Source organism: Xenopus laevis, chromosome 6L (assembly GCF_017654675.1).
Source record: "Xenopus laevis strain J_2021 chromosome 6L, Xenopus_laevis_v10.1, whole genome shotgun sequence".
Lineage (NCBI taxonomy): Eukaryota > Metazoa > Chordata > Amphibia > Anura > Pipidae > Xenopus > Xenopus laevis.
Genome location: NC_054381.1, coordinates 79,298,427 through 79,322,240, shown reverse-complemented (window position 1 = coordinate 79,322,240; position 23,814 = coordinate 79,298,427). Strand labels below are relative to the sequence as shown.

Below are 23,814 nucleotides of genomic sequence, written 5' to 3'. Positions count from 1 at the left end.
CACAGTCACACTCCCTTCCCAGAGACTATTATCCCACTGTTACTATAGGCACTAACTCTCCCTACTATACCTGCTATCCCACAGTCACACTCACTTCCCAGAGACTATTATTGACTGTTACTATAGGCACCATCTCTCCCTACTATACTGCTATCCCACAGTCACACTCCTTTACAAGAGACTATTATCCCACTGTTACTATATGCACCATCTCTCTCTACTATACCTGCTATCCCACAGCCACACTCCCTTCCCAGAGACTATTATCCCACTGTTACTATAGGCACCATCTCTCCCTGCTATAACTGCAATCCCACAGTCACACCTACTTCCCAGAGACTATTATCCCGCTGTTACTATAGGCACCATCTCTCTCTACTATACCGGCTATCCCACAGTCACACTCCTTTCCAAGAGACTATTATCCCACTGTTACTATATGCACCATCTCTCTCTACTATACCTGCTATCCCACAGCCACACTCCCTTCCCAGAGACTATTATCCCACTGTTACTATAGGCACCATCTCTCTCTACTATACCGGCTATCCCACAGTCACACTCCCTTCCCAGAGACTATTATCCCACTGTTACTATGGACTCCAGCTAATTCAAAACAATGCATGTTTGCGAGGGTAATTTTGGCCCTAGCAACCATCATACATAAAGTCCTTAAAGATGTTTGCCGTGTTTTGAAGCTTCTTTGTATTAGTTAAATTGGGTTGAAAAAAGACAAAGTCCATCAAGTTCAACCCCTCCAAATGAAAACCCAGCACACATACACACACCCCTCCCTACTTTTATTTAAATTCTATATACCCATACCTATACTAACTATAGAGCTAAGTATCACAATAGCCTTTGATATTATGTCTTTCCAAAAAAATCATCCAAGCTATTCTTAAAGGCATTAACTGAATCAGCCATCACAACATCACCCGGCAGTGCATTCCACAGCCTCACTGTCCTGACTGTGAAGAACTCCCTACGTTGCTTCAAATTAAAGTTCTTTTCTTCTAGTCTAAAGGGGTGGCCTCTGGTACGATGATCCACTTTATGGGTAAAAAGGTCCCCTGCTATTTGTCTATACTGTACTTGTAAAGTGTAATCATGTCCCCTTGCAAGCGCCCTTTTTTCCAGAGAAAACAACCCAAACCTTGACAGTCTACCCTCATAATTTAAGTCCTCCATCCCTCCAACCAATTTAGTTGCATGTCTCTGCACTCTCTCCAGCTCATTTATATCCCTCTTAAGTACTGGAGTCCAAAACTGCACTGCATACTCCAGATGAGGCCTTACCAGGGACCTATAAAGAGGCATAATTATGTTTTCATCCCTTGAGTTAATGCCCTTTTTTATGCAAGACAGAACTTTATTTGCTTTAGTAGCCACAAAATGACACTGCCCAGAATTAGACAACTTATCTACAAAGACCCCTAGATCCTTATTTAAGGAAACTCCCAACACACTGCCATTTAGTGTACAACTTGCATTTATATTATTTTTGCCAAAGTGCATAACCTTGCATTTATCAACATTGAACCTCATTTTCCAGTTTGCTGCCCAGTTTTCCAACTTAGACAAATCACTCTGCAAAGTGGCAGCATCCTGCATGGAATATAGTTCTGCACAATTTAGTATCATCTGCAAAAATAGAAACAGTACTTGCCCACTTCCAGGTCATATTATATATGAAGCACGCATAGGTGACAATCACAATGGCAATCACAATATTCGAATCTCCCGCCCACACACAGACTGTTGGGAAGGGGTTGAAAGCAGATTCTTCATGCCGGATTCCTGGAATTTGGCTAATAGAAATTGGTGTCTGTTGCTGTCAGGGCTACTCTGCAGATTCCCCCTCTTCGACCTGAACTGATAAGTGCAGCAGTATAACTTACCGTATATACTCGAGTATAAGCCGACCCGAGTATAAGCCGAGGTACCTAATTTTACCTACGAAAACTGGGAAAACTTATTGACTCTAGTATAAGCCTAGACACAACTACAGCCCTGTCTCCCAGCAGCACACATTCTGCCAAAGCGACCCCCCCAGCGATCAACCGGACTTCTTTGCAAAGTTGATGGTGACAGAGAATTGCCAAACGGATTACTGTGTGCATTGTCCCACTGTCCCACTACCATGTGCAGAGGGCGCTGTTTGATATTGCCATCACTGTTAATCTTTCGTATAACCAACAGAGGGCGCTGTGTGATATTGCCATCACTTAATCTTTCGTATAACCAACAGAGGGCGCTGTGTGATATTGCAGTCACTGTTATTCTTTCATATAACCAACAGAGGGCACTGTGTGATATTGCAGGCACTGTTAATCTTTCATATAACCAACAGAGGGCACTGTGTGATATTGCAGTCACTGTTATTCTTTCATATAACCAACAGAGGGCACTGTGTGATATTGCAGGCACTGTTAATCTTTCATATAACCAACAGAGGGCACTGTGTGATATTGCAGTCACTGTTAATCTTTCATATAACCAACAGAGGGCGCTGTGTGATATTGCAGGCACTCTTAATCTTTCATATAACCAACAGAGGGCACTGTGTGATATTGCAGTCACTGTTATTCTTCCATATAACCAACAGATGGCGCTGTGTGATATTGCAGTCACTGTTATTCTTTCATATAACCAACAGAGGGCGCTGTGTGATATTGCAGTCACTGTTATTCTTTCATATAACCAACAGAGGGCGCACTGTTATTCTTTCATACAACCAACAGATGGCGCTGTGTGATTTTGCAGTCACTGTTATTCTTTCATATAACCAACAGAGGGTGCTGTGTGATATTGCAGTCACTGTTATTCTTTCATATAACCAACAGATGGCGCTGTGTGATATTGCAGTCACTGTTATTCTTTCATATAACCAACAGAGGGCATTGTGGGATATTGCAGTCTCTCCCCAAGTGAACTGTTGGTATAGGAATGATTAAAAGTGACTGCAATCTCAGCTACTCGGTCGGGTACTGTTGACCCGAGTATAAGCCGAGGTAGACTTTTTTAGCACATTTTGGATGCTGAAAAACTCGGCTTATACTCGGGTATATATGGTAACTAGATGGTGTCGTTTCTGAAGAAACCACAAGATGTTGGCTTTGAAACGCAAGAGGTGTTGGGGCCAGTCACCCCTGGTGCATAGAGAGTACACAAAGTTGGTAGAATCTGGTTTAAAACGGTGAAAATTGAAGCAGATCAAATTGTACCATTAAAATCAATCCAAAAAACCTGATTGGCTGTTTTTGGCTCCACCCACTTTTAAAATTTGAATCCCAGTCCCCCTGTGACCGACTGTGCCAAGTTTGATGTCCCTGCCATTAACTGTGAAAGAATGGCAGCAACTTATATATTGACATTGATTAGCAATAGGTAACATTTGATTGGCTGTTTTAAGCTCCACCCAGTTTTCCGAATTTTAACCCCAGTCACCCAGTCATGGTCTGTACCAAGTTTGGGGCCTCTGGCTTTAAAACTGTGAGAATGGTAGTATTTGAAACTTTTACATTGAAGTCAATAGGTAAAATCTGATTGGCTGTTATTGGCTCCGCCCACTTTTCCTAAATTTTGACCACAGTCACCCAGTGAGTAATTGTGCTGAGTTTGGGACACTTGGCATGGACGCCATAATAATAGCAGCAATTTGGCGTTTTTCATTAAGGTCAATGGCTGAAGTCCGATTGGCTGTTGTTGCCCCGCCCCCTTTTTTTCCTAATTCTGAACCAGAGTCACCAAGTGACTAACACTTTAAGGTTTCGGAATCACGACATTAAACCTGTAAAAATGGCAGCAGTTTTATGTTTTTCTCTTGAAAATCAATGAATGACATTTGATTGGTTGTTGGTGGCTCCACCCACTTTTCCTAACTTTGGAGTGCAAACACCCAGTGACCACATTTGTGATATTCGAGGTCCATGACAGCAATAATGTGCAAATGGCAGCAATTTTAATTTTTCCCATTGAAATCATCAAAGAAATCTGATTGGTTGTTTTTGGCTCCACCCACTTTTCCAGATTTTGATCCCGGCCCTCCAGTGACCAACTGTGCCAAGTTTGAGGACCCTCCCATGAACAATCTAAGAGCGGCGACAGTTTTAACTTTTCCCATTGAAACAAATGGCTAATATTTGATTGGCTGTGGTAGACTCCGCCCACTTTTCCAAATTCTAACCCCAGTGACCCATGGTGCCAAGTTTGGGGTCTCTGGCTTTAACACTGTGGGAATGACCGTGTTTGACATTTTCTCATTGAAGTCAATAGGGGAAATCTGATTGGCTGTTTGTTGCTCCGCCCACTTTTTGGAGTCCCCAAAATGTGACAGAACTTTTCAGGTTGACCCCATGACTAAGTGACCCAAGTTTGGTGAGTGTAACTTTAATGCTGTACAAGTGGCAAAAGTTTCAAATTTTCCAATGAAAGTCTATGGGAAAAAATGGGGTCTTTGGGGGGCCACCACAGGGCCACGGAGGGTGGGATTGCTTAACAGAGCACAAGCAACCTATTCGGGTATGAGCCCAACAAGTGTGCAAAGTTTCATAATTGTACTCCTAAAACTCTGGGAGGAGTAGCGTTTAGAAAATTGCTAAAATTTCATTGGCTGTTGGTAGCTCCGCCCACTTTGGGGTGCCCCCCAAAAATACATATTTTTATTCGGGGTGGCACCAACAATATGCGGTCCGAGTTTGGGGAGTGTAGCTTCAAAACTGTACGAGCGGCAGCGATTTGAAAATTTTCCCTGTCAAAGTCAATACGAAAAAAAAGGCGTCTTCGGTGGTCCGCCGCACGGGCGCAGTGGGTGGGATCGCTTACTAAAGCACAAGCAACGTACTTTGCTATAAGGCGAATAGGTGTGGAAAGTTTGGCGCTTGTACCCCTAAAACTGTAGGAGGAGTAGCGTTTAGAAAACCGGGGGCGCTAATAATAATAATAATAACTAGAGGGTGTCGTTTCTGAAGAAACCACGGGATGTTGGCTATGAAACGCTATAGGTGTCTTGCCCAGTCGCCCCCGGTGCCTAGAGAGTACACAAAGTCGGTAGAATCCGGATTAAAACGGTGAAATTTAAAGCCAATCCAATTTTACCATTGAAATCCATTCAAACAAACTGGCTATTTTTGGCTCCGCCCACTTTTAAAAATTTGCATCCCAGTCACCCCTTCACCAAATGGACCAAGTTTGAGCACTCTTACATTAACAGTGTAAGACTGACAGGAATTTAAATATTCCCATTGAATAGCGTTTGGTAAAATGTGATTGGCTGTCTTAAGCTCCGCCCAGTTTTCTGAATTTTAACCCCAGTTACCTAGTCATGGTCAGTGCTAAGTTTGGGACCTCTGGTTTTAAAACTGTGAGAACGGCAGTAATCAAAAATTTTACATTAAAGTCAATAGGTGAAAACTGATTGGCCGTTTTTGGCTCCACCCACTTTTCCTAAATTTTGACCGCAGTCACCCAGTGAGTAATTGAGCCAAGTTTGGTACACCTAGCATTTAAACTGTGATAATAGCAGCAGTTTATCATTTTTAATTAAGGTCAATGGCTGAAATCTGATTGGCTGTTGTTGCCCCGCCCCTTTTTTTCCTAATTGTGAACCACAGTCACTCAGTGACTAGCATTCCAAAGTTTGGGAATGCTGTCATTTATTGTGTAAAAATGGCAGCATTTTTATTTTTTTCTATTGAAAATCAATGAATGAAATTCGATTGGTTGTTGTTGGCTCCGCCCACTTTTTCTAAACTTGAAGTGGAAACCCCCAGCGACCACATTTGTGATATTCAAGGTCCCTGACATCAATACTGAGAGAATGGCAGCCTTCTTAATTGTTCTAATTAAAATCAATCAAAGAAATCTGATTGGTTGGTTTTGGCTCCACCCACTTTTCTTAATTTTAATCCCAGTCCCCCAGTGACCAACTGTGCCAAGTTTGAGGACCCTGCCATTAACCGTCTAAGAGCGGCAGCAGTTTAACATTTTCCTATTTATTTGAATGGCTGAAATTTGATTGGCTGTTGTAGACTCCGCCCACTTTAGGTAAATTTTAGCCGAGTCACCCAGTGACCCACGGTGCCAAGTTTGGGAGAGCTCTAGCTTTAATACTGTGAGAATTACAGCTGTTTACATTTTCTCATTGAAGTCAATAGGGAAAATCTGATTGGTTGTTTGCGGCTCCGCCCACTTTTTTGGGTCCCCAAAATAGGACAGAATTTTTCAGTTTCACCCCATGACTAAATGAGCCAAGTTTGGTGAGTGTAACTTCAAAGCTGTACAAGTGGCAAAAGTTTCAAGTTTTCCAATGAAAGTCTATGGGGAAAAAAGGGGTCGTCGGGGGGTCGCCACAGGGGCACGGAGGTTGGGATCGCTTAACAAAGCATAAGCAACCTATTCGAGTATGAGTCGAACAAGTGTGCAAAGTTTCATAATTGTACTCCTAAAACTCTGGGAGGAGTAGCGTTTAGAAAATTGCTCAATTTTCATTGGGCGTTGGTAGCTCCGCCCACTTTGGGGTGCCCCCCCAAAATACTTATTTTTATTCGGGGTGACATCAACTATATGTGGTCCGAGTTTGGGGACTGTATCTTCAAAACTGTACAAGTGGCAGCGATTTGAAATTTTTCCCTGTCAATCTCAATGGGAAAAAAGGGGTCGTCGGGGGGTCGCCACAGGGGCGGGGTGGGTCCCGGGTGGGTCCCCAAAATAGGACAGAATTTTTCAGCTTCATCTCATGACTAAATGACCCAAGTTTGGTGAGTGTAACTTCAAAGCTGTACAAGTGGCAAAAGTTTCAAGTTTTCCAATGAAAGTCTATGGGGAAAAATGGGGTCGTCGGGGGGTCGCCACAGGGGCACGGAGGGTGGGATCGCTTAACAAAGCACAAGCAACCTATTCGGGTATGAGCCGAACAAGTGTGCAAAGTATCATAATTGTACTCCTAAACCTCTGGGAGGAGTAGCGTATAGAAAATTGCTAAATTTTCATTGGGCGTTGGTAGCTCCGCCCACTTTGGGGTGCCCCCCCAAAATACTTATTTTTATTCGGGGTGACATCAACAATATGTGGTCCGAGTTTGGGGACTGTATCTTCAAAACTGTACGAGTGGCGGCGATTTGAAATTTTTCCCTGTCAAAGTCAATGGGAAAAAAGGGGTCGTCGGGGGGTCGCCACAGGGGCGGGGTGGGTGGGATCGCTTATTAAAGCATAAGCAACGTACTTTGCTATAAGAGGAATAAGTGTGGAAAGTTTGGCGCTTGCACCCCTAAAACTGTAGGAGGAGTAGCGTTTAGAAATGGGGTTCGCCAATAATAATAATAATTTTAATAATAAGAAGAAGAACTAGAGAGGTACATTTCCTGAAGAAAATGTGAGTGGTGCTTGCCGTGGCAAAACTCAGGCCCCCCATATATGTTGGGTGTCTTGCCCAGTCGCCCCTGGTGCCTAGAGAGTACACAAAGTCGGTAGAATCCGGATTAAACCGGTGAAATTTAAAGCCAACCAAATTTTACCATTGAAATCAATCCAAACAAACTGGCTATTTTTGGCTCCGCCCACTTTTAAAAATTTGCAACCCAGTCACCAAATGGACCAAGTTTGAGCACTCTTACATTAACAGTGTAAGAATGACAGGAATTTAAATATTCCCATTGAATAGCGTTAGGTAAAATTTGATTGGCTGTTTTAAGCTCCGCCCATTTTTCTGAATTTTAACCCCAGTTACCTAGTCATGGTCAGTGCCAAGTTTGGGGCCTCCGGTTTTAAAACTGTGAGAACGGCAGTAATCAAAAATTTTACATTGAAGTCAATAGCTGAAAACGGATTCGCTGTTTATGGCTCCACCCACTTTTCCTAAATTTTGACCGCAGTCACCCAGTGAGTAATTGAGCCAAGTTTGGTACACCTAGCATTTAAACCGTGATAATAGCAGCAGTTTATCATTTTTCATTAAGGTCAAAGGCTGAAATCTGATTGGCTGTTGTTGCCCCGCCCCTTTTTTTCCTAATTGTGAACCACAGTCACTCAGTGACTAACATACCAAAGTTTGGGAATGCTGTCATTTAATGTGTAAAAATGGCAGCATTTCTATTTTTTTCTATTGAAAATCAATGAATGAAATTTGATTGGTTGTTGGTGGCTCCGCCCACTTTTTCTAAACTTGAAGTGGAAACCCCCAGCGACCACATTTGTGATATTCAAGGTCCCTGACATCAATACTGAGAGAATGGCAGCCTTCTTAATTTTTCCCATTAAAACCAATCAAAGAAATCTGATTGGTTGGTTTTGGCTCCACCCACTTTTCTTAATTTTAATCCCAGTCCCCCAGTGACCAACTGTGCCAATTTTGAGGAGGCTGCCATTAACCATCTAAGAGCGGCAGCAGTTTAAAATTTTCCTATTTAATTGAATGGCTGAAATTTGATTGGCTGTTGTAGACTCCGCCCACTTTTTGTAAATTTTGGCCGCAGTCACCCAGTGACCCACGGTGCCAAGTTTGGGAGCTCTGGCTTTATTACTGTGAGAATTACAGCTGTTTACATTTTCTCATTGAAGTCAATAGGGAAAATCTGATTGGTTGTTTGCGGCTCCGCTCACTTTTTTGGGTCCCCAAAATAGGACAGAAAAGTCACAACACCCCATTCCCGAATAAGCTGAACGGTTTGACACCTCATTCATGGGTCTGCGACAAACTAATTATTCGATAAATTCCCCATTATAAGTCAATGGGGCAAATTTGGGGACCTCTCCTGCCCCGGGGGTAAAACTTATACCCTCGTGTGGGGTATCATCTGACACAGGTCGCAAACCTCTTCAAATGTGGTAAATTTAACGTTTCTACAAGATTCCCTCTCTGCGCTAGAATCCGTCAAAAGTTGGCCTCAATGTTAATCTATGGGACTTTTCGGGGTGGTTAATTGCCCCCGCAAGGGGCAATTAACCACCCACCCCTTAGAAAAGTCATACCACCCAATTCCCGATTAAGCCGCACGATTTGACACCTCATTCATGGGTCTAGGACAAACGGTGCGGGACTAGTTACGCGCCAAACTTTCATACGGAAGAAGAATAAAAACTAGAGAGGTACATTTCCTGAAGAAAATGTGAGTGGTGCTTGCCGTGGCAAAACTCAGGCCCAAATCTGATTGGCTGTTGTTTGCCCCGCCCCTTTTTTTCCTAATTGTGAACCACAGTCACTCAGTGACTAACATACCAAAGTTTGGGAATGCTGTCATTTAATGTGTAAAAATGGCAGCATTTCTATTTTTTTCTATTGAAAATCAATGAATGAAATTTGATTGGTTGTTGGTGGCTCCGCCCACTTTTTCTAAACTTGAAGTGGAAACCCCCAGCGACCACATTTGTGATATTCAAGGTCCCTGACATCAATACTGAGAGAATGGCAGCCTTCTTAATTTTTCCCATTAAAACCAATCAAAGAAATCTGATTGGTTGGTTTTGGCTCCACCCACTTTTCTTAATTTTAATCCCAGTCCCCCAGTGACCAACTGTGCCAACTTTGAGGAGGCTGCCATTAACCGTCTAAGAGCGGCAGCAGTTTAAAATTTTCCTATTTAATTGAATGGCTGAAATTTGATTGGCTGTTGTAGACTCCGCCCACTTTTTGTAAATTTTGGCTGCAGTCACCCAGTGACCCACGGTGCCAAGTTTGGGAGCTCTGGCTTTATTACTGTGAGAATTACAGCTGTTTACATTTTCTCATTGAAGTCAATAGGGAAAATCTGATTGGTTGTTTGCGGCTCCGCTCACTTTTTTGGGTCCCCAAAATAGGACAGAAAAGTCACAACACCCCATTCCCGAATAAGCTGAACGGTTTGACACCTCATTCATGGGTCTGCGACAAACTAATTATTCGATAAATTCCCCATTATAAGTCAATGGGGCAAATTTGGGGACCTCTCTTGCCCCGGGGGTAAAACTTATACCCTCGTGTGGGGTATCATCTGACACAGGTCGCAAACCTCTTCAAATGTGGTAAATTTAACGTTTCTACAAGATTCCCTCTCTGCGCTAGAATCCGTCAAAAGTTGGCCTCAATGTTAATCTATGGGACTTTTCGGGGTGGTTAATTGCCCCCGCAAGGGGCAATTAACCACCCACCCCTTAGAAAAGTCATACCACCCCATTCCCGATTAAGCCGCACGATTTGACACCTCATTCATGGGTCTAGGACAAACGGTGCGGGACTAGTTACGCGCCAAACTTTCATAAGGAAGAAGAATAAAAATAAGTTTGCAAGATAACAGTAGTGATGCTTTGCTTCGCAAGCACCACTAAAAAAATAAGTTTGCAAGATAACAGTAGTGATGCTTTGCTTCGCAAGCACCACTAATAAGTTTGCAAGATAACAGTAATGATGCTTTGCTTCGCAAGCACCACTAACGAGCTGAACTCGAAGAACAGTATGTTGGCTATTTCATAGCCAACATAACTATTCCCTTAACTAATTTCTTACACACATTGACTATTAAATCTTTCATTGCCTCATTCATTGTAAATCTGTCACTGCTATGATTTCTGGGGGTATATATATATATATATGATATTGCCACTGTGACACCCTCTATGACTTTTGGGGGTATTTATATGTGATATTGCCTCTGTACTATGGGTTCTGGGAGTATTTCTACATGTAAATACTGATTTAGTCTTGATTTACATCCTTAGCTAATGGGGGCATGACCACAAAAGGGGGTGTGGCCTCAAAAAAATTTGGCCCGCTGCGTGCACCTCTGCCCCTTCTGGCTTTCTTCATTGGGCTGGGCTACACATGCCACACACCACCATCCCTTCACCTTTTTGTTCCCAATTCAAGCACTGACTATTAATATATTTTATTTAAAAAACTTTTCGTGGTTAGTCTGTCACAGCCGGCACCCTAAATTCTGAACCAATGCTAAGCACTCTGTTCTCGGCTCTTGCTTCTGCCTTTAACAGCCGCCTTTCACCTCAGGAGGAGCCCTCGGCTAATCGGATGCCGCCAGGTCTTATAAAGAGAGGTGCATAGGAGAATCACTGCTTGCCCTGCTTTAGTTAAGCAGGGCAAGCCCTTGCAATTTTATTTAATGCAGTGCATTTAATAAAATTGCAAGGGCTTGCCCTGCTTAACTAAACTCCTGTATACCGGTGATTCTCCTATGCACCTTGTCTGGGTGGTTGCCGACTCCCCCATCAATGAGCACCAGGAAACTCTGCTGGGGTATGTGAGGTGTGCGGTTTTCCAAATTGGCTTGGAACTTATAAAGAGAGGTGCCAAACGAGAGGTTCTGAACGCACAAAGGGGCATGACTATAAAGCAAAGTCTTTTGGGCAGACAGTCACGGTACAAGGCGTAGACAGGAGGCGTAGTCAGATCAGGCTGGGTCGGGGTAGGCAGAGTACAAGCGATGTCAGACAGGCAAGGGTCAAACCAGGAGACCAATCAGAAAGGGGTTCAGAAACAGCGAAGTTGATAATCAGGCATGGGTCAGGATTAAGAAATCAGGATCGTCAGTAGCAGGCAGGGGTCACAACAGAGAATCAGATTTACAGAAGCTAAACAGCACAGAGGCACCAGGAAACTCAGGAACAAGATCCTATAATGGCAAGGTACTGCAGCTTCTAATGCGCCTTTTAACATTTGAATTTCGCCCAATGCGCAAGGACACAATCACGCCAGCGTGATTGCGCACAGAAACTTCGGAAGTGCGCCCTAAGGCAGTGCATCGCGGAATCCAGAGGGAAAGACACCACGTGGCGGGCGTCCCCACCGGAGGCGCAGCGGGTGTCCCTGTCGGCCCATTGGACCACCAGGGTGAATGGCCCTTACATAGTCTTAACCTCCTCCGCAATGCACTCTTCATTTCCTTTCTTTGCCTTCAAAATTGCTGATTTACAACATTTATTATAATGTTTATATTCATTAAATACAGCTTCTGTCCCAACAGACTTGTAGTTTTTAAATGCCTTTATCTTCTTTCCTATTAACTTCATTATTTCTATATTAAGCCGCATAGGGTGATTTTTAGAATTTCTACATTTACTCCTTAAGGATATAAATTGAAAACAGTAATGTTTTAAATATTATTTTAAATGACAACCATTTTTGTTCTGTGTTTTTAGCTGAAAACTTAATGCCCCAATCAGTGCTCTGAAGGGCAGCCCTCAAGGCACTAAATTTAGCTTTTCTGAAATTCATGGTTTTTGTTGCACCAGTGTATATTTGTTTTTTGCACCAGACATTAAATATAACATTATGGTCACTATTACCCAGGGATTCAAAGACTTGCACATTTGCTATAAGTTCTGGGTCAGTTGAGATCACTAGATCCAGAATAGCATTTTTTCTGGTTGGCTCCTCAACAACCTGTTTTTATTAATCCACCGCACTCCCGCCGTTTACCTTACTGCAATTGGTGGTGCTGGTCATCCGTCGACCTGGCAAGGCCCCTCAGCAACAGCAATCTCGATTAAGGATCTGCACACACGCTATTTATATGCAGTATGTTCAAATTTATTTAAAAAAACGCCACTGTAGCAACGTTTCGGGAGATTTAACCTCCCTTCGTGTGACTCATTCAGCCATGTTTCAGCCACACCAATCACATCATATTTTTCCTCTAGTACCAGCACCTCCAGCTCTCCCATTTTACCAGTCAGACTCCTTGCCAGACTGCACTGGGTCCTGTGTTGTCATGTAATCTTATGTGGATTTTATAGTTTATGTATTGTTGAATACAAACTTTCTCCAACTCTGTAGAACCAGTGGCTGTTATCTGTTTAAATCTGGCTCCGTGATCTTTGTCCCTGCAGATAGAGTTGGAAACAGTAAAGGGGATGTAAAGGTAAAAATAAAATCCAATACAAATCTCAACACAGTCGCCGACTGCTCTAGATGGAAACAAACAAAGCTGCTTGAGCTATGCATGGCTGGGAAGTAAGGCTCCCCCTGCTGTTCATAAGTATGATTGTTTCCCTGCCTAGCAGTTAGGGACCGTCTGACAATTTCTAGCCACAGTGAAGGGAGAATTTCACTGCATATTGTCAGGTTTCTTATAAAAACGGTACACATTTTTTAATTAAAGTATATTGGAGATAGGTTTCTTTTTCATTAAAGAAAGTAAAAATTTGCTTTTACTTTTTTGCCTTTACATGCCCTTTAAGGGTATGTTTTAACATGACTTAAATTTTTCACATATGAGTGATGAGGGATATCTCTGCAGTGAGCACCATCCAATTGGTTTTTTGTTGTGCTACCACCATTACTGTGGATATGGTCTTAAAAGTTCTTGTGGTAATGTGGGTGTGGTTTACAGTGGGTGTGGTTTGTAAGGGGGAGTGGTCAACTGACTTCCATTATCGGCCCTCCACCACGTAGGCCAGAAAAATTTCTGCCCTCGGCTGTTGGACAGCACTGCACTAGTATATTGTTATTTAAAAACCATAGTTTCGAGTGATCAGGGTACATTTCACTACAGGTCTACATGTATAACTTTGCATGTGACTATTAAAGCAATCTATCTACTGTATCTATCGATCTATCTATCAATAATGTATCTAAATTGCAATGGCATATATATATGTGAGGCTATAACCTATGAGCTTATGTGTATGTGTTCAGGCTTTGTGCAAGTAGCTAACCATTCTAACTGTTAAGGATATAATTTTTTGCAAATAGACTAAAATTATTACATTTTTAACACTTTTGTAGCAATACAGATAAAATGTGTCAATGTGTCAGATTGTAAAACATCTGGAAGAAACAATATGCCATGTTAATGCAATTTTTTCCTTTATATTTGTCTAACAGATATTGCATCTGGATCTGGTGAAGGAGGTGAGTATTCCGTTATCCTTCAAAATTTGCTATTACAATTGTACAGTTAATTAAATATACAGCGCTGTATTTTCACTAATGTTCCCACAGTATCAGCAAGGCCAGTAGTTAATAATTCTACACATTCCAATATCATTTGCCACAAAATATACAATAAAAATCTCATTCCACTAACACATTCGGAATCCATTGGCCATTTTATTAGACAAAGTTATTGAAATACATTGGCTTATATAAAAGCATATTTTGTCAGTCTTTGCTACAGTGGTTTATGTATGTCTCTGCAACGCATGCACATTCTCAGCTGTTTCTTTTCTAAATAGAAATGTGTGTAACCCGACTGCCATATAGCAAAGAAGCCAATGCAAGTTATAAAGCAACTTAATTTTTCATTGAGATCTGGCATAGTGCCGAGAGACTGGCGAATTGATAATGTGGTGCCTCTATTCAAAAAAGGTTCTTGTTCTCAGCCTCAAAACTATAGGCCGGTTAGTCTGACGTCAGTGGTAGGAAAGCTTTTCGAAGGGTTAACAAAGGATAAGATACTGGACTTCATAGCAAATCATAATACTAGGAGTTTGTGCCAGCATGGTTTTATGCGTAATAGATCTTGCCAGACTAACTTATTTTCTTTTTATGAGAATGTACTGTAAGTAGAGACCTCGATTCTGGGATGGCAGTGGATGTGATTTACTTAGACTTTGCTAAAACATTTGATACAGTGCCAGACAAAAGGTTACTGTTTAAATTAAGGAATGTTGGCCTGGAACATGGTATTTGTACCTGGATAGAGAACTGGCTAAAAGATCTACTACAAAGAGTGGTGGTAAAAGGAACATTTTCTAATTGGACCAGTTTTGTTTGTGGAGTACCGCAGGGCTCTGTACTAGGTCCCTTGCTTTTCAACTTGTTTATTAATGACCTGGAGGTGGGCATTGAAAGTACTGTTTCTATTTTTGCAGATGATACTAAATTGTGCAGAACTATAGGTTCCATGCAGGATGCTGCCACTTTGCAGAGTGATTTGTCTAAACTGGAAAACTGGGCAGCAAACTGGAAAATGAGGTTCAATGTTGATAAATGCAAGGTTATGCACTTTGGCAAAAATAATATCAATGCAAGTTATACACTAAATGGCAGTGTGATGGGAGTTTCCTTTAATGAGAAGGATCTAGGGCTCTTTGTAGATAACACGTTGTCTAATTCTGGGCAGTGTCATTCTGTGGCTGCTAAAGCAAATAAAGTTCTGTCTTGCATAAAAAAGGGCATTAACTCAAGGGATGAAAACATAATTATGCCTCTTTATTGGTCCCTGGTAAGGCCTCATCTGGAGTATGCAGTGCAGTTTTGGACTCCAGTCCTTAAGAGGGATATAAATGAGCTGGAGAGAGTGCAGAGACGTGCAACTAAATTGGTTAGAGGGACGGAAGACTTAAATTATGAGGGTAGACTGTCAAGGTTGGGGTTGTTTTCTCTGGAAAAAAGGCGCTTGCGAGGGGACATGATTACACTTTACAAGTACATTAGAGGACATTATAGACAAATAGCAGGGGACCTTTTTACCCATAAAGTGGATCACCGTACCAGAGGCCACCCCTTTAGACTAGAAGAAAAGAACTTTCATTTGAAGTAACGTAAGGGGTTCTTCACAGTCAGGACAGTGAGTTTGTGGAATGCACTGCCGGGTGATGTTGTGATGGCTGATTCAGTTAATGCCTTTAAGAATGGCTTGGATGATTTTTTGGACAGACATAATATAAAAGGTTATTGTGATACTAAGCTCTATAGTTAGTATAGGTATGGGCATATAGAATTTAATTGAAATTAGGGAGGGGTGTGTGTATGGATGCTGGGTTTTCATTTGGAGGGGTTGAACTTGATGGACTTTGTCTTTTTTCAACCCAATTTAACTATTTAACTATGTAACCATTATAAATTAATTAAAGTAGCAACTTTCTTAAAGGAAAACTATACCTCCGAACAATGTAGGTCTCTATAGAAAGATATTACACAAAACAGCTCGTATGTAAAACCCTGCCTCATGTAAATAAACTATTTTCATAATAATATACTTTTTTAGTAGTATGTGCTATTGGGTAATCATAAATAGAAAATTGCCATTTTAAAAAATAAGGGCCGCCCCCTAGGACCATAGGATTCACGATGCACACAAACATACCATATATTAAGGTCACATGAGCCAATTAACAGACAGAGTTCTGTCTTTTGCTTCTTCCTGTTACAGTTAGAGTTGTAGTATTTCTGGTCAGGTGATCTCTGAGGCAGCACACAGACCATCACAAAATGGTGGTTCAAGGCAAGAGATGTAAAAGGACAATATTTACTTAAATATATATTTCAGTTTGGTAAGATTCTTTAGTATGACATTTTATTTGATATAAACTCTCAAGGATTCATTTTGGGGGCATAGTTTTCCTTTAAAAGAGAAAGCATTCACTGTACCTGTTGTATACCCAACACTGCACCAAAAACATACAATTAATAATTTAAATTTAGGAATTGTAGAAGGATATATGAAAATCCCTCCTTTTGTGATCATAAATACATATTTAGAATGGCAAGTTTAAAGGAGAACTAAACCCTAAAAATGAATATGGCTAACAATGCCATGTTTTATATCCTGAACCTATTGCACCAGCATAAAGTTTCAGCTTCTCAGTAGCAGCAATGATTCACAACTTCAAACTTGTCACAGGGAGTCACCACCTTAGAAAGTGTCTGGGACACTCACATGCTCAGTGGGCTCTGAGCAGCTGTTGAGAAACGAAACTTAGGGGTTGATGCAAATTATCAAGCAGAAGATGAGGTTGGCCTACTGTATGTTAATGCTACAGGGCTGATTATTAAATTCTGATGTTAGTTGCACTGGTTTCTATATTGCCATGTAGTATTTATATGTATTAATTTCTAATCAGCCTTATATTGTGACATATTTATTCTATGTGTACTGTATATTTCGAGTCAGACCCTAATCTCAGTAACTGACAACAGCACAGAGCATGTGCAGTGAATCAGCAGAGAAGAAAATTGGACGCTACTACATAGTAGTAGTATCAGACTAGTCCCTGAATCAACTTGTACTATGAGCTATCTTCCATAACCCTGCATTCCCTCACTTTCTAAAAAGCCATCCAATGGGGAAAAATTCCTTCCTGACTCCAAAATGGCAATCGGACTAGTCCCTGGATCAACTTGCACTATGAGCTCTCCCATAACCCTGTATTCCCTCACTTGCTAAAAAGCAATCCAACCCCTTCTTAAAGCTATCTTATGTATCAGCCTGTACTACTGATTCAGGGAGAGAATTCCACATTTTCACAGCTCGCACTGTAAAAAACCCCTTTTGAATATTTAGTCGGAACCTCCTTTCTTCTAATCTGAATGGGTGATCTTGCGTAAAATGGAAAAACCTACTGGTAAATAAAGCATTAGAGAGATTATTATATAATCCCTTTATATATGTATACATAGTTATCATATTACCCCTTAAGCGCCTATTCTCCAACAACCCAAATTTGGCCAGTCTATTATATGACTAGGGGGCGTGGCTAACAGCAAATGGAGTAGGACGTGTTGCTGCAGAACTCCGTGCTCGAATACTATCAAACAGACAGTAAAAGAGTGAGAAAAACCCCAAGATTAAGCGGACTTTGGGGACACATGATGTGGAAGTTGAGAAAGAAACAATCTCCGCTAAAACTTATGACTTTTTATGGTAAGCGCTCTTCTGACACGCAGCAGACCCGTAATGGCGGCAGAGATAGTCTATCACAAACCGCGTGTAATGAAGAGCTGCTGGAATCCGAAAAGGATAGTGGTGAGGTGTTAGAATCTAACGAGCCGATGCTTACCGAATAAAAGATGAGAGAGCTATTACACTCCTTAAAGACGGACATTCAAGCGGATTTTAAACCGATGGCTAAGGAGATCCGGTCAGATATTAAAGATTTGGGTGAGTGTACTGCTCACTTAGAAAATAAAATGGGAGAACTGGTTGCGGCCCATAATAGTTTGGTGGATGAAACCAACACAATAAAGGATGATGTGCCGCAAATAAAGAACAAGCTGATTGATCTGGAAGACAGGTCACAGAGAAATAATGTGCATATCCGTGGTATACCTGAAACTATAACAACAGACCAATTAGTGTCGCATTTCACAGAGCTGCTACAAACCATTCTCCCAGATACACCAAAGGAGCATCTGCTAATTGACCAGATTCATAGAACAGCGAAAGCTAAAGCATCCCCTGTTTCTGCACCAAGAGATGTACTGACTAGATTACATTTCTTCCATGTCAAGGAAAAACTTATGTGGAACTCTTACCAGAGCAATATCAACCCCTTCAGTTCTTCACGGATTTATCACCAACAACTCTTACTAAACGGAAGGCTCTCAATCCAATCACCCAAATGTTGAGACAACATACAATTCCCTATAAATGGGGTTTTCCTGTTATTATGCTCTAGGAACGGAACTACTTTTGTTATTAATACAATAGAGGAAGCAACTACCCTACTAAAGTCATGGGAGATAGATTTGCCTGATCTTCCCTCTACATCCGGAACGAAAAGCCTGAACGAGTGGTGGATGACTGGAAAAAGGTGCCAAGGAGAACTACAAGGAAGCCAACAACAGAGCAACGACATGTGTGAATACACAATCAGCTTTGGGCAAGTATAAGCTACCTAACTCAAAGTAGCTTAATAGCTAAAATCGGGCTAGGAGCATGCGGATATACTGTCCAATCCATATTAACAGTTAAAAACGTCCCCCTTTTCCGGTATATAATACTGGTTTGCTGAACTAATCCATGGTGGTCGAAAAAACGTTTCAGAAATTTGACTTTTGTGACAATTATATATAGTTAATATCTGATTACTGCTACCAAGGTTTGGTGGTCTATTTTACCACCATAGTTAGGTTTATCTATAATTGGTGTGTGTATTTCCTTTTTCATTCTTTGACTCTGGGGAAATTGTTATATCACTTGCCGTAATGCATGTAAAAGCTGATATAAATATGTTGAACCGTGGGATAGCAGTTTGGGGAATTCCACTTATAGCACTAATTTTCTTAATTATATATGGTACTTAAAGGGAAATTTTTGAGTGCTTACGCCCTTTATTCTCTAACTAAACATTCCATAGCACTTAAAGAGGTGGCTAAGTATTTAAGCCATACCATGGGGCTCCAGGTGGCATTTAAATGGGTATTTCTGAATGCTTATTGTCTTAATTTTTTAATTAAGCAAGCTTTAGTACCCAGAGAGGTGATGGGGAGCACAAGGGATATTATATGGTATCACATGGGAAAATTACTGACATTATTTGCTGTAGGGCAAGTAAAAGGTGATGAGACATCTTCCCGGGGAAATCCATTTATAGCAGTAACCTTCTTAATTATGTATGGCACTTAAATGTCTATCACTGAATGCCCATGGCATTGCCCAACCAAACGCACCTTAGCACTAAGAGAGGCGGCTAAATATTCTAGTGACATTATATGGCTGCAAGAAATGCATTTTTTAAGATCAGCCCAACCTACATTGGGCAATAAAGCCTATCCAATTTGTTTTACAGCATCGGCAAATACAAAAAATAAAGGGGCAGCCATATTATTCCATAGGAAATATCCTTTTCATTTGGATAAATATATGGTGGATCCCTTGGGCAGATGCCTCAGTTATTGGTACTATTTATGCCCAATGGTATACACTGGTTAATATATACACTCCAAATGAAGGCCAGATTGGGTTTATTAGACCGCTTTTACAGCAGGTATCGCAATGCAAGAAGGGCATCTTGATAATTGGGGGAGATTTTAATTGTACTGTAGATAAGTGGGATGGGAAAACACCCAAACAAAAGCCCCCCAAATACCCCTCACTCTCTCCTCTGCTACAGACATACCATTTATATGATGCATGGTGTTTATCTAATCCAACACAATGGGATTATACATTCTATTCTCACCCACATCTGTCCTATTCCCTTATCGATATGTTTCTAATTTCCCACTCAGATCTAACCAGATTACAACAAGCTACGATAGGTATAATAACTTGGACTGATCACTCCCCTATTACTTTAACATTAGCTTTAGATGTTGATATTAATACTAAACCACCCTGGAGACTTAATGATCAGCTGATTACAAATACTGAGACATCACTTAAAATTAAAGAGTGCATAATAGAATATTTTATACTAAATCCAATACAGGATACAGGGGTCATTAATACTTGGTGTGCTCATAAGGCAGTGGTACACGGGTTCTTGATTAAAACAGCTGCTCATATAAAAAGCGTTAAGAGTGAGAATATAGTGCAATTACAAATAGAGGTAGCAGACCTTACAAGTAAACATAAGATACATCCAAAAAAGAAAATCTACTCCCAAATTTTACAATTAAAAGATAAAATTAAAGCTAATTAAAAAGCTAATACATACATTTAAAAACTACAAATCTGTAGGGACAGAAGCTGCATTTAATGAATATAAACACTGTAATAAATGTTGTAAATCAGCAATATAGAAAGAAAAGAAATGAAGAGTTAATTGCGGTGGAGGTGAAAACTAACCCTAAAAAGTTTTTTAAATATATTAATAGTAAAAAGATGCAGGTTGAGAGTGTTGCTCCATTAAATAATGGTACAAGTATGGTTGTAACAGATACAGAAAAGGCAAATGTGTTAAATCAGTTCTTTTCTTCAGTGTATACAATAGAGGAGTCTGGGTTCACAGGCTCACTTTATAACTGCGAATGGTTCAGCTCAATCTAGTCAGTGGCTAGTGGATATGATTCAAAAAGCTTTAAACAACTTTACTGTAAACAAGGCTCCAGGGCCTGATGGCATACACTCCCAGGTTCTAAGAGCTTAGTTCAGTTTTAGACCAGCCCTTATTTCTGATTTCTCAGATTCACTGTCATCTGGTATGGTGCCTATGGATTGGAGAAAAGCTGATGTTATTCCAATATTTAAAAAGGGATTAGGTTCTCAGCCTGGCAATTTTAGGCCAGTAAGCTTGACATCTGTGGTGGGCAAATTATTTGAAGGCTTGTTATTGGATCACATTGGATCACATTTAAAATTTTGTCCTAATGAATGGCATTATGAGCAACAATCAGCATGGCTTTATGAAGGATAGGTCATGTCAGATGAATTTGATTGCATTTTATGATGTGGTAAGTAAGATTCTGGACAGTGGTGGGGCAGTAGATGTGATCTATTTGGATTTTGCCAAAGCGTTTGGTACTGTGCGACCACAAATGACTGCTTTCTAAACTAAGGTCTGTTGGGCTTAATGAAGTTTGCATGTGGATAGGAAACTGGCTACAGGATCGGGTACAGAGGGTGGTTGTTAATGGGACATTCTCTACTTGGAGTAAGGTTGTTAGTGGGGTCCCCCAGGGCTCAGTATTGGGTCCACTTTTATTTAACTTGTTCATTAATGACTTAGCGGAGGGTATTGTAAGTAATGTATCGGTGTTTGCAGATGACACAAAACTATCCAGCCCAATTAATTCCATCCAGGATGTGGCATCCTTGCAACACAATCTTGACAAACTGCCAATCTGGGCAGCTAAGTGGCAAATGAGATTCAATGTTGATAAATGTAAGGTGATGTAAAAATATCCAAGCCACTTATACCCTTAATAGGACTGCACTAGGCAAATCCATTCTGGAAAAGGACCTTGGAGTCCTTGTAGATGATAAACTTGGCTGTAGCAAGCAATGCCAATCGGCAGCATCAAGGGCAAATAAGGTCTTGAGCTGTATTAAAAGGGGCATAGAGTCAAGGGAGGAGGGGGTCATTCTTCCACTGTATAGAGCACTTGTAAGGCCCCATCTAGAATATGCCGTACAGTTTTGGTCTCCACCACGCAAACAGGACATTATTGTATTAGAGAGGGTACAGAGAAGGGCAACTAAGCTGGTAAAAGGTATTGAAAATCTTAGCTATGAGGAAAGACTGGCCAAATTGGGGATGTTCACGCTGGAGAAGAGGCGCTTAAGGGGTGATATGATGACTATGTATAAATATATAAGGGGATCATATAATAATCTCTCTAATGCTTTATTTACCAGTAGGTCTTTCCAGTTGACACAAGGTCACCCATTCCGATTAGAAGAAAAGAAGTTCCGCCTAAATATTCGGAAGGGGTTTTTTACAGTGAGAGCTGTGAAGATGTGGAATTCTCTCCCTGAATCAGTTGTGCAGGCTGATACATTAGATAGGTTGAAGAAGGGGTTGGATAGCTTTTTAGCAAGTGAGGGAATACAGGGTTATGGGAAATAGCTCATAGTCCAAGTTGATCCAGGGACTAGTCCAATTGCCATTTTGGAGACAGGAAGGAATTTTTCCCCCTCTAAGGCAAATTGGAGAGGCTTCAGATGGGTTTTTTTTTTTGCCTTCCTCTTGATCAACTGGCAGATAGGTAGTTAATAAAAAAAAAAAATTTGAACTCTATGTCTTTTTCAAACTTACTTACTATAAGGGTAACAGAGCATCAGATCTGCTACTTAAAACAATTGGAAAAGCAGCAGATTAAATCTACTATAGCGCATATTAAAACGGACACTAGGGGGCACATTTACTTAGCTCGAGTGAAGGATTAGAAGGAAAAAAAATTTGAATTCAAAGGTTTTTTGGCTACCTCGACCATCGAATTGGCTACTTCGACTACGACTTCGAATCAAACTAAAAATCATTCGACTATTCGACCATTCAATAGTCGAAATACTGTCTCTTTAAAAAAAACTTCGACCACCTACTTCGCCACCTAAAACCTACCGAGCACCAATGTTAGCCTATGGGGAAGGTCCCCATAAGCTTTCTAAGTAATTTTTTATCGAAGGAAAATCGTTCGATCAATGTATTAAAATCCTTCGAATTGTTCGATTCGAAGGATTTAATCGTTTTTCCTACGATCGTTCGAACAAACAAATTGCAATAAATCCTTTGACTTCGATAATTGAAGTCGAAGGATTTTACTTAGACGGTCAAATATCGAGGGTTAATCAACCATCGATATTCAACCAATAGTAAATGTGCCCCTAGCAAGATCCCCATACGCTAAGTATTTTTTTATCGAAGGAAAATCGTTCGATCGATGTATTAAAATCCTTCGAATCGTCCCATCGAAGGATTTAATCGTTTTTCCTATGATCGTTCGAACAAACGAATTGCGGTAAATCCTTAGACTTCGATAATCAAAGTCGAAGTATTTTACTTCAACGGTCGAATATCGAGGGTTAATCAGCCCTCGATATTCAACCAATAGTAAATGTGGCCCTAGCCCTAAATTTATTAACCAAATCCAAATTGCTAATGCCTTTGCACAGTTTTACAGTAAGCTCTATAATTTACATAATGATCTTTCTGAGAATCACCCTACTTCGGACCTTATAGATCAATTTTTGGCTTCTGTTAATATACCTAAGGTTAAAGCTGTGGATAGAGATAGTTTGAGTTTGCCTATACAATTAAGGGAACTAGAAGTCGCCATTAAATTATTTCCCAGCAAGAAAGCACCAGGCCCAGATGGCTTCTCACATCTATATTATAAAACATATAAGGAGGTCATTTTAGATCCCCTAACAAAATGATGTAATGAGATAGTTAATACAGGCAAATTCCCCAGGGAAATGTTGCTGTCTAGAATTACAACTATCCCAAAATTAGGAAAAGATCCGGCATTATGTCAAAATTATAGACCTATTGTACTTTTAAACGCAGACTTAAAAATAAATGCAAAAATTTTAGCCTTGAGACTCCAAGATATATTGCCCCAAATTATACATATAGACCAGGTAGGCTTTCTCAAACAGAGACAAGCCTATGATGGTACTCGTAGATGTATAAATATCCTTCATCATATTGAAATTAATAAAATTCCTTCATTAATTTTATGCCTTGACGCAGAGAAGGCCTTTAACCGCATACATT

General features: G+C 40.7%; 1 protein-coding gene across 2 annotated transcripts in view; it reads left to right on the top strand.

Annotated features, from left to right (window-relative positions):
- The window catches only part of LOC108719073 (tomoregulin-1-like), a 385,317-nt gene that overhangs the window by 208,282 nt on the left and 153,221 nt on the right, over positions 1 to 23,814 (top strand). For both annotated transcript variants that reach the window (XM_018267683.2, XM_041566231.1), the window contains one exon: positions 13,814 to 13,840. In XM_018267683.2, the coding sequence (XP_018123172.2) occupies positions 13,814 to 13,840 (27 nt within the window). The remainder of the gene's footprint in view (positions 1 to 13,813; positions 13,841 to 23,814) is intronic.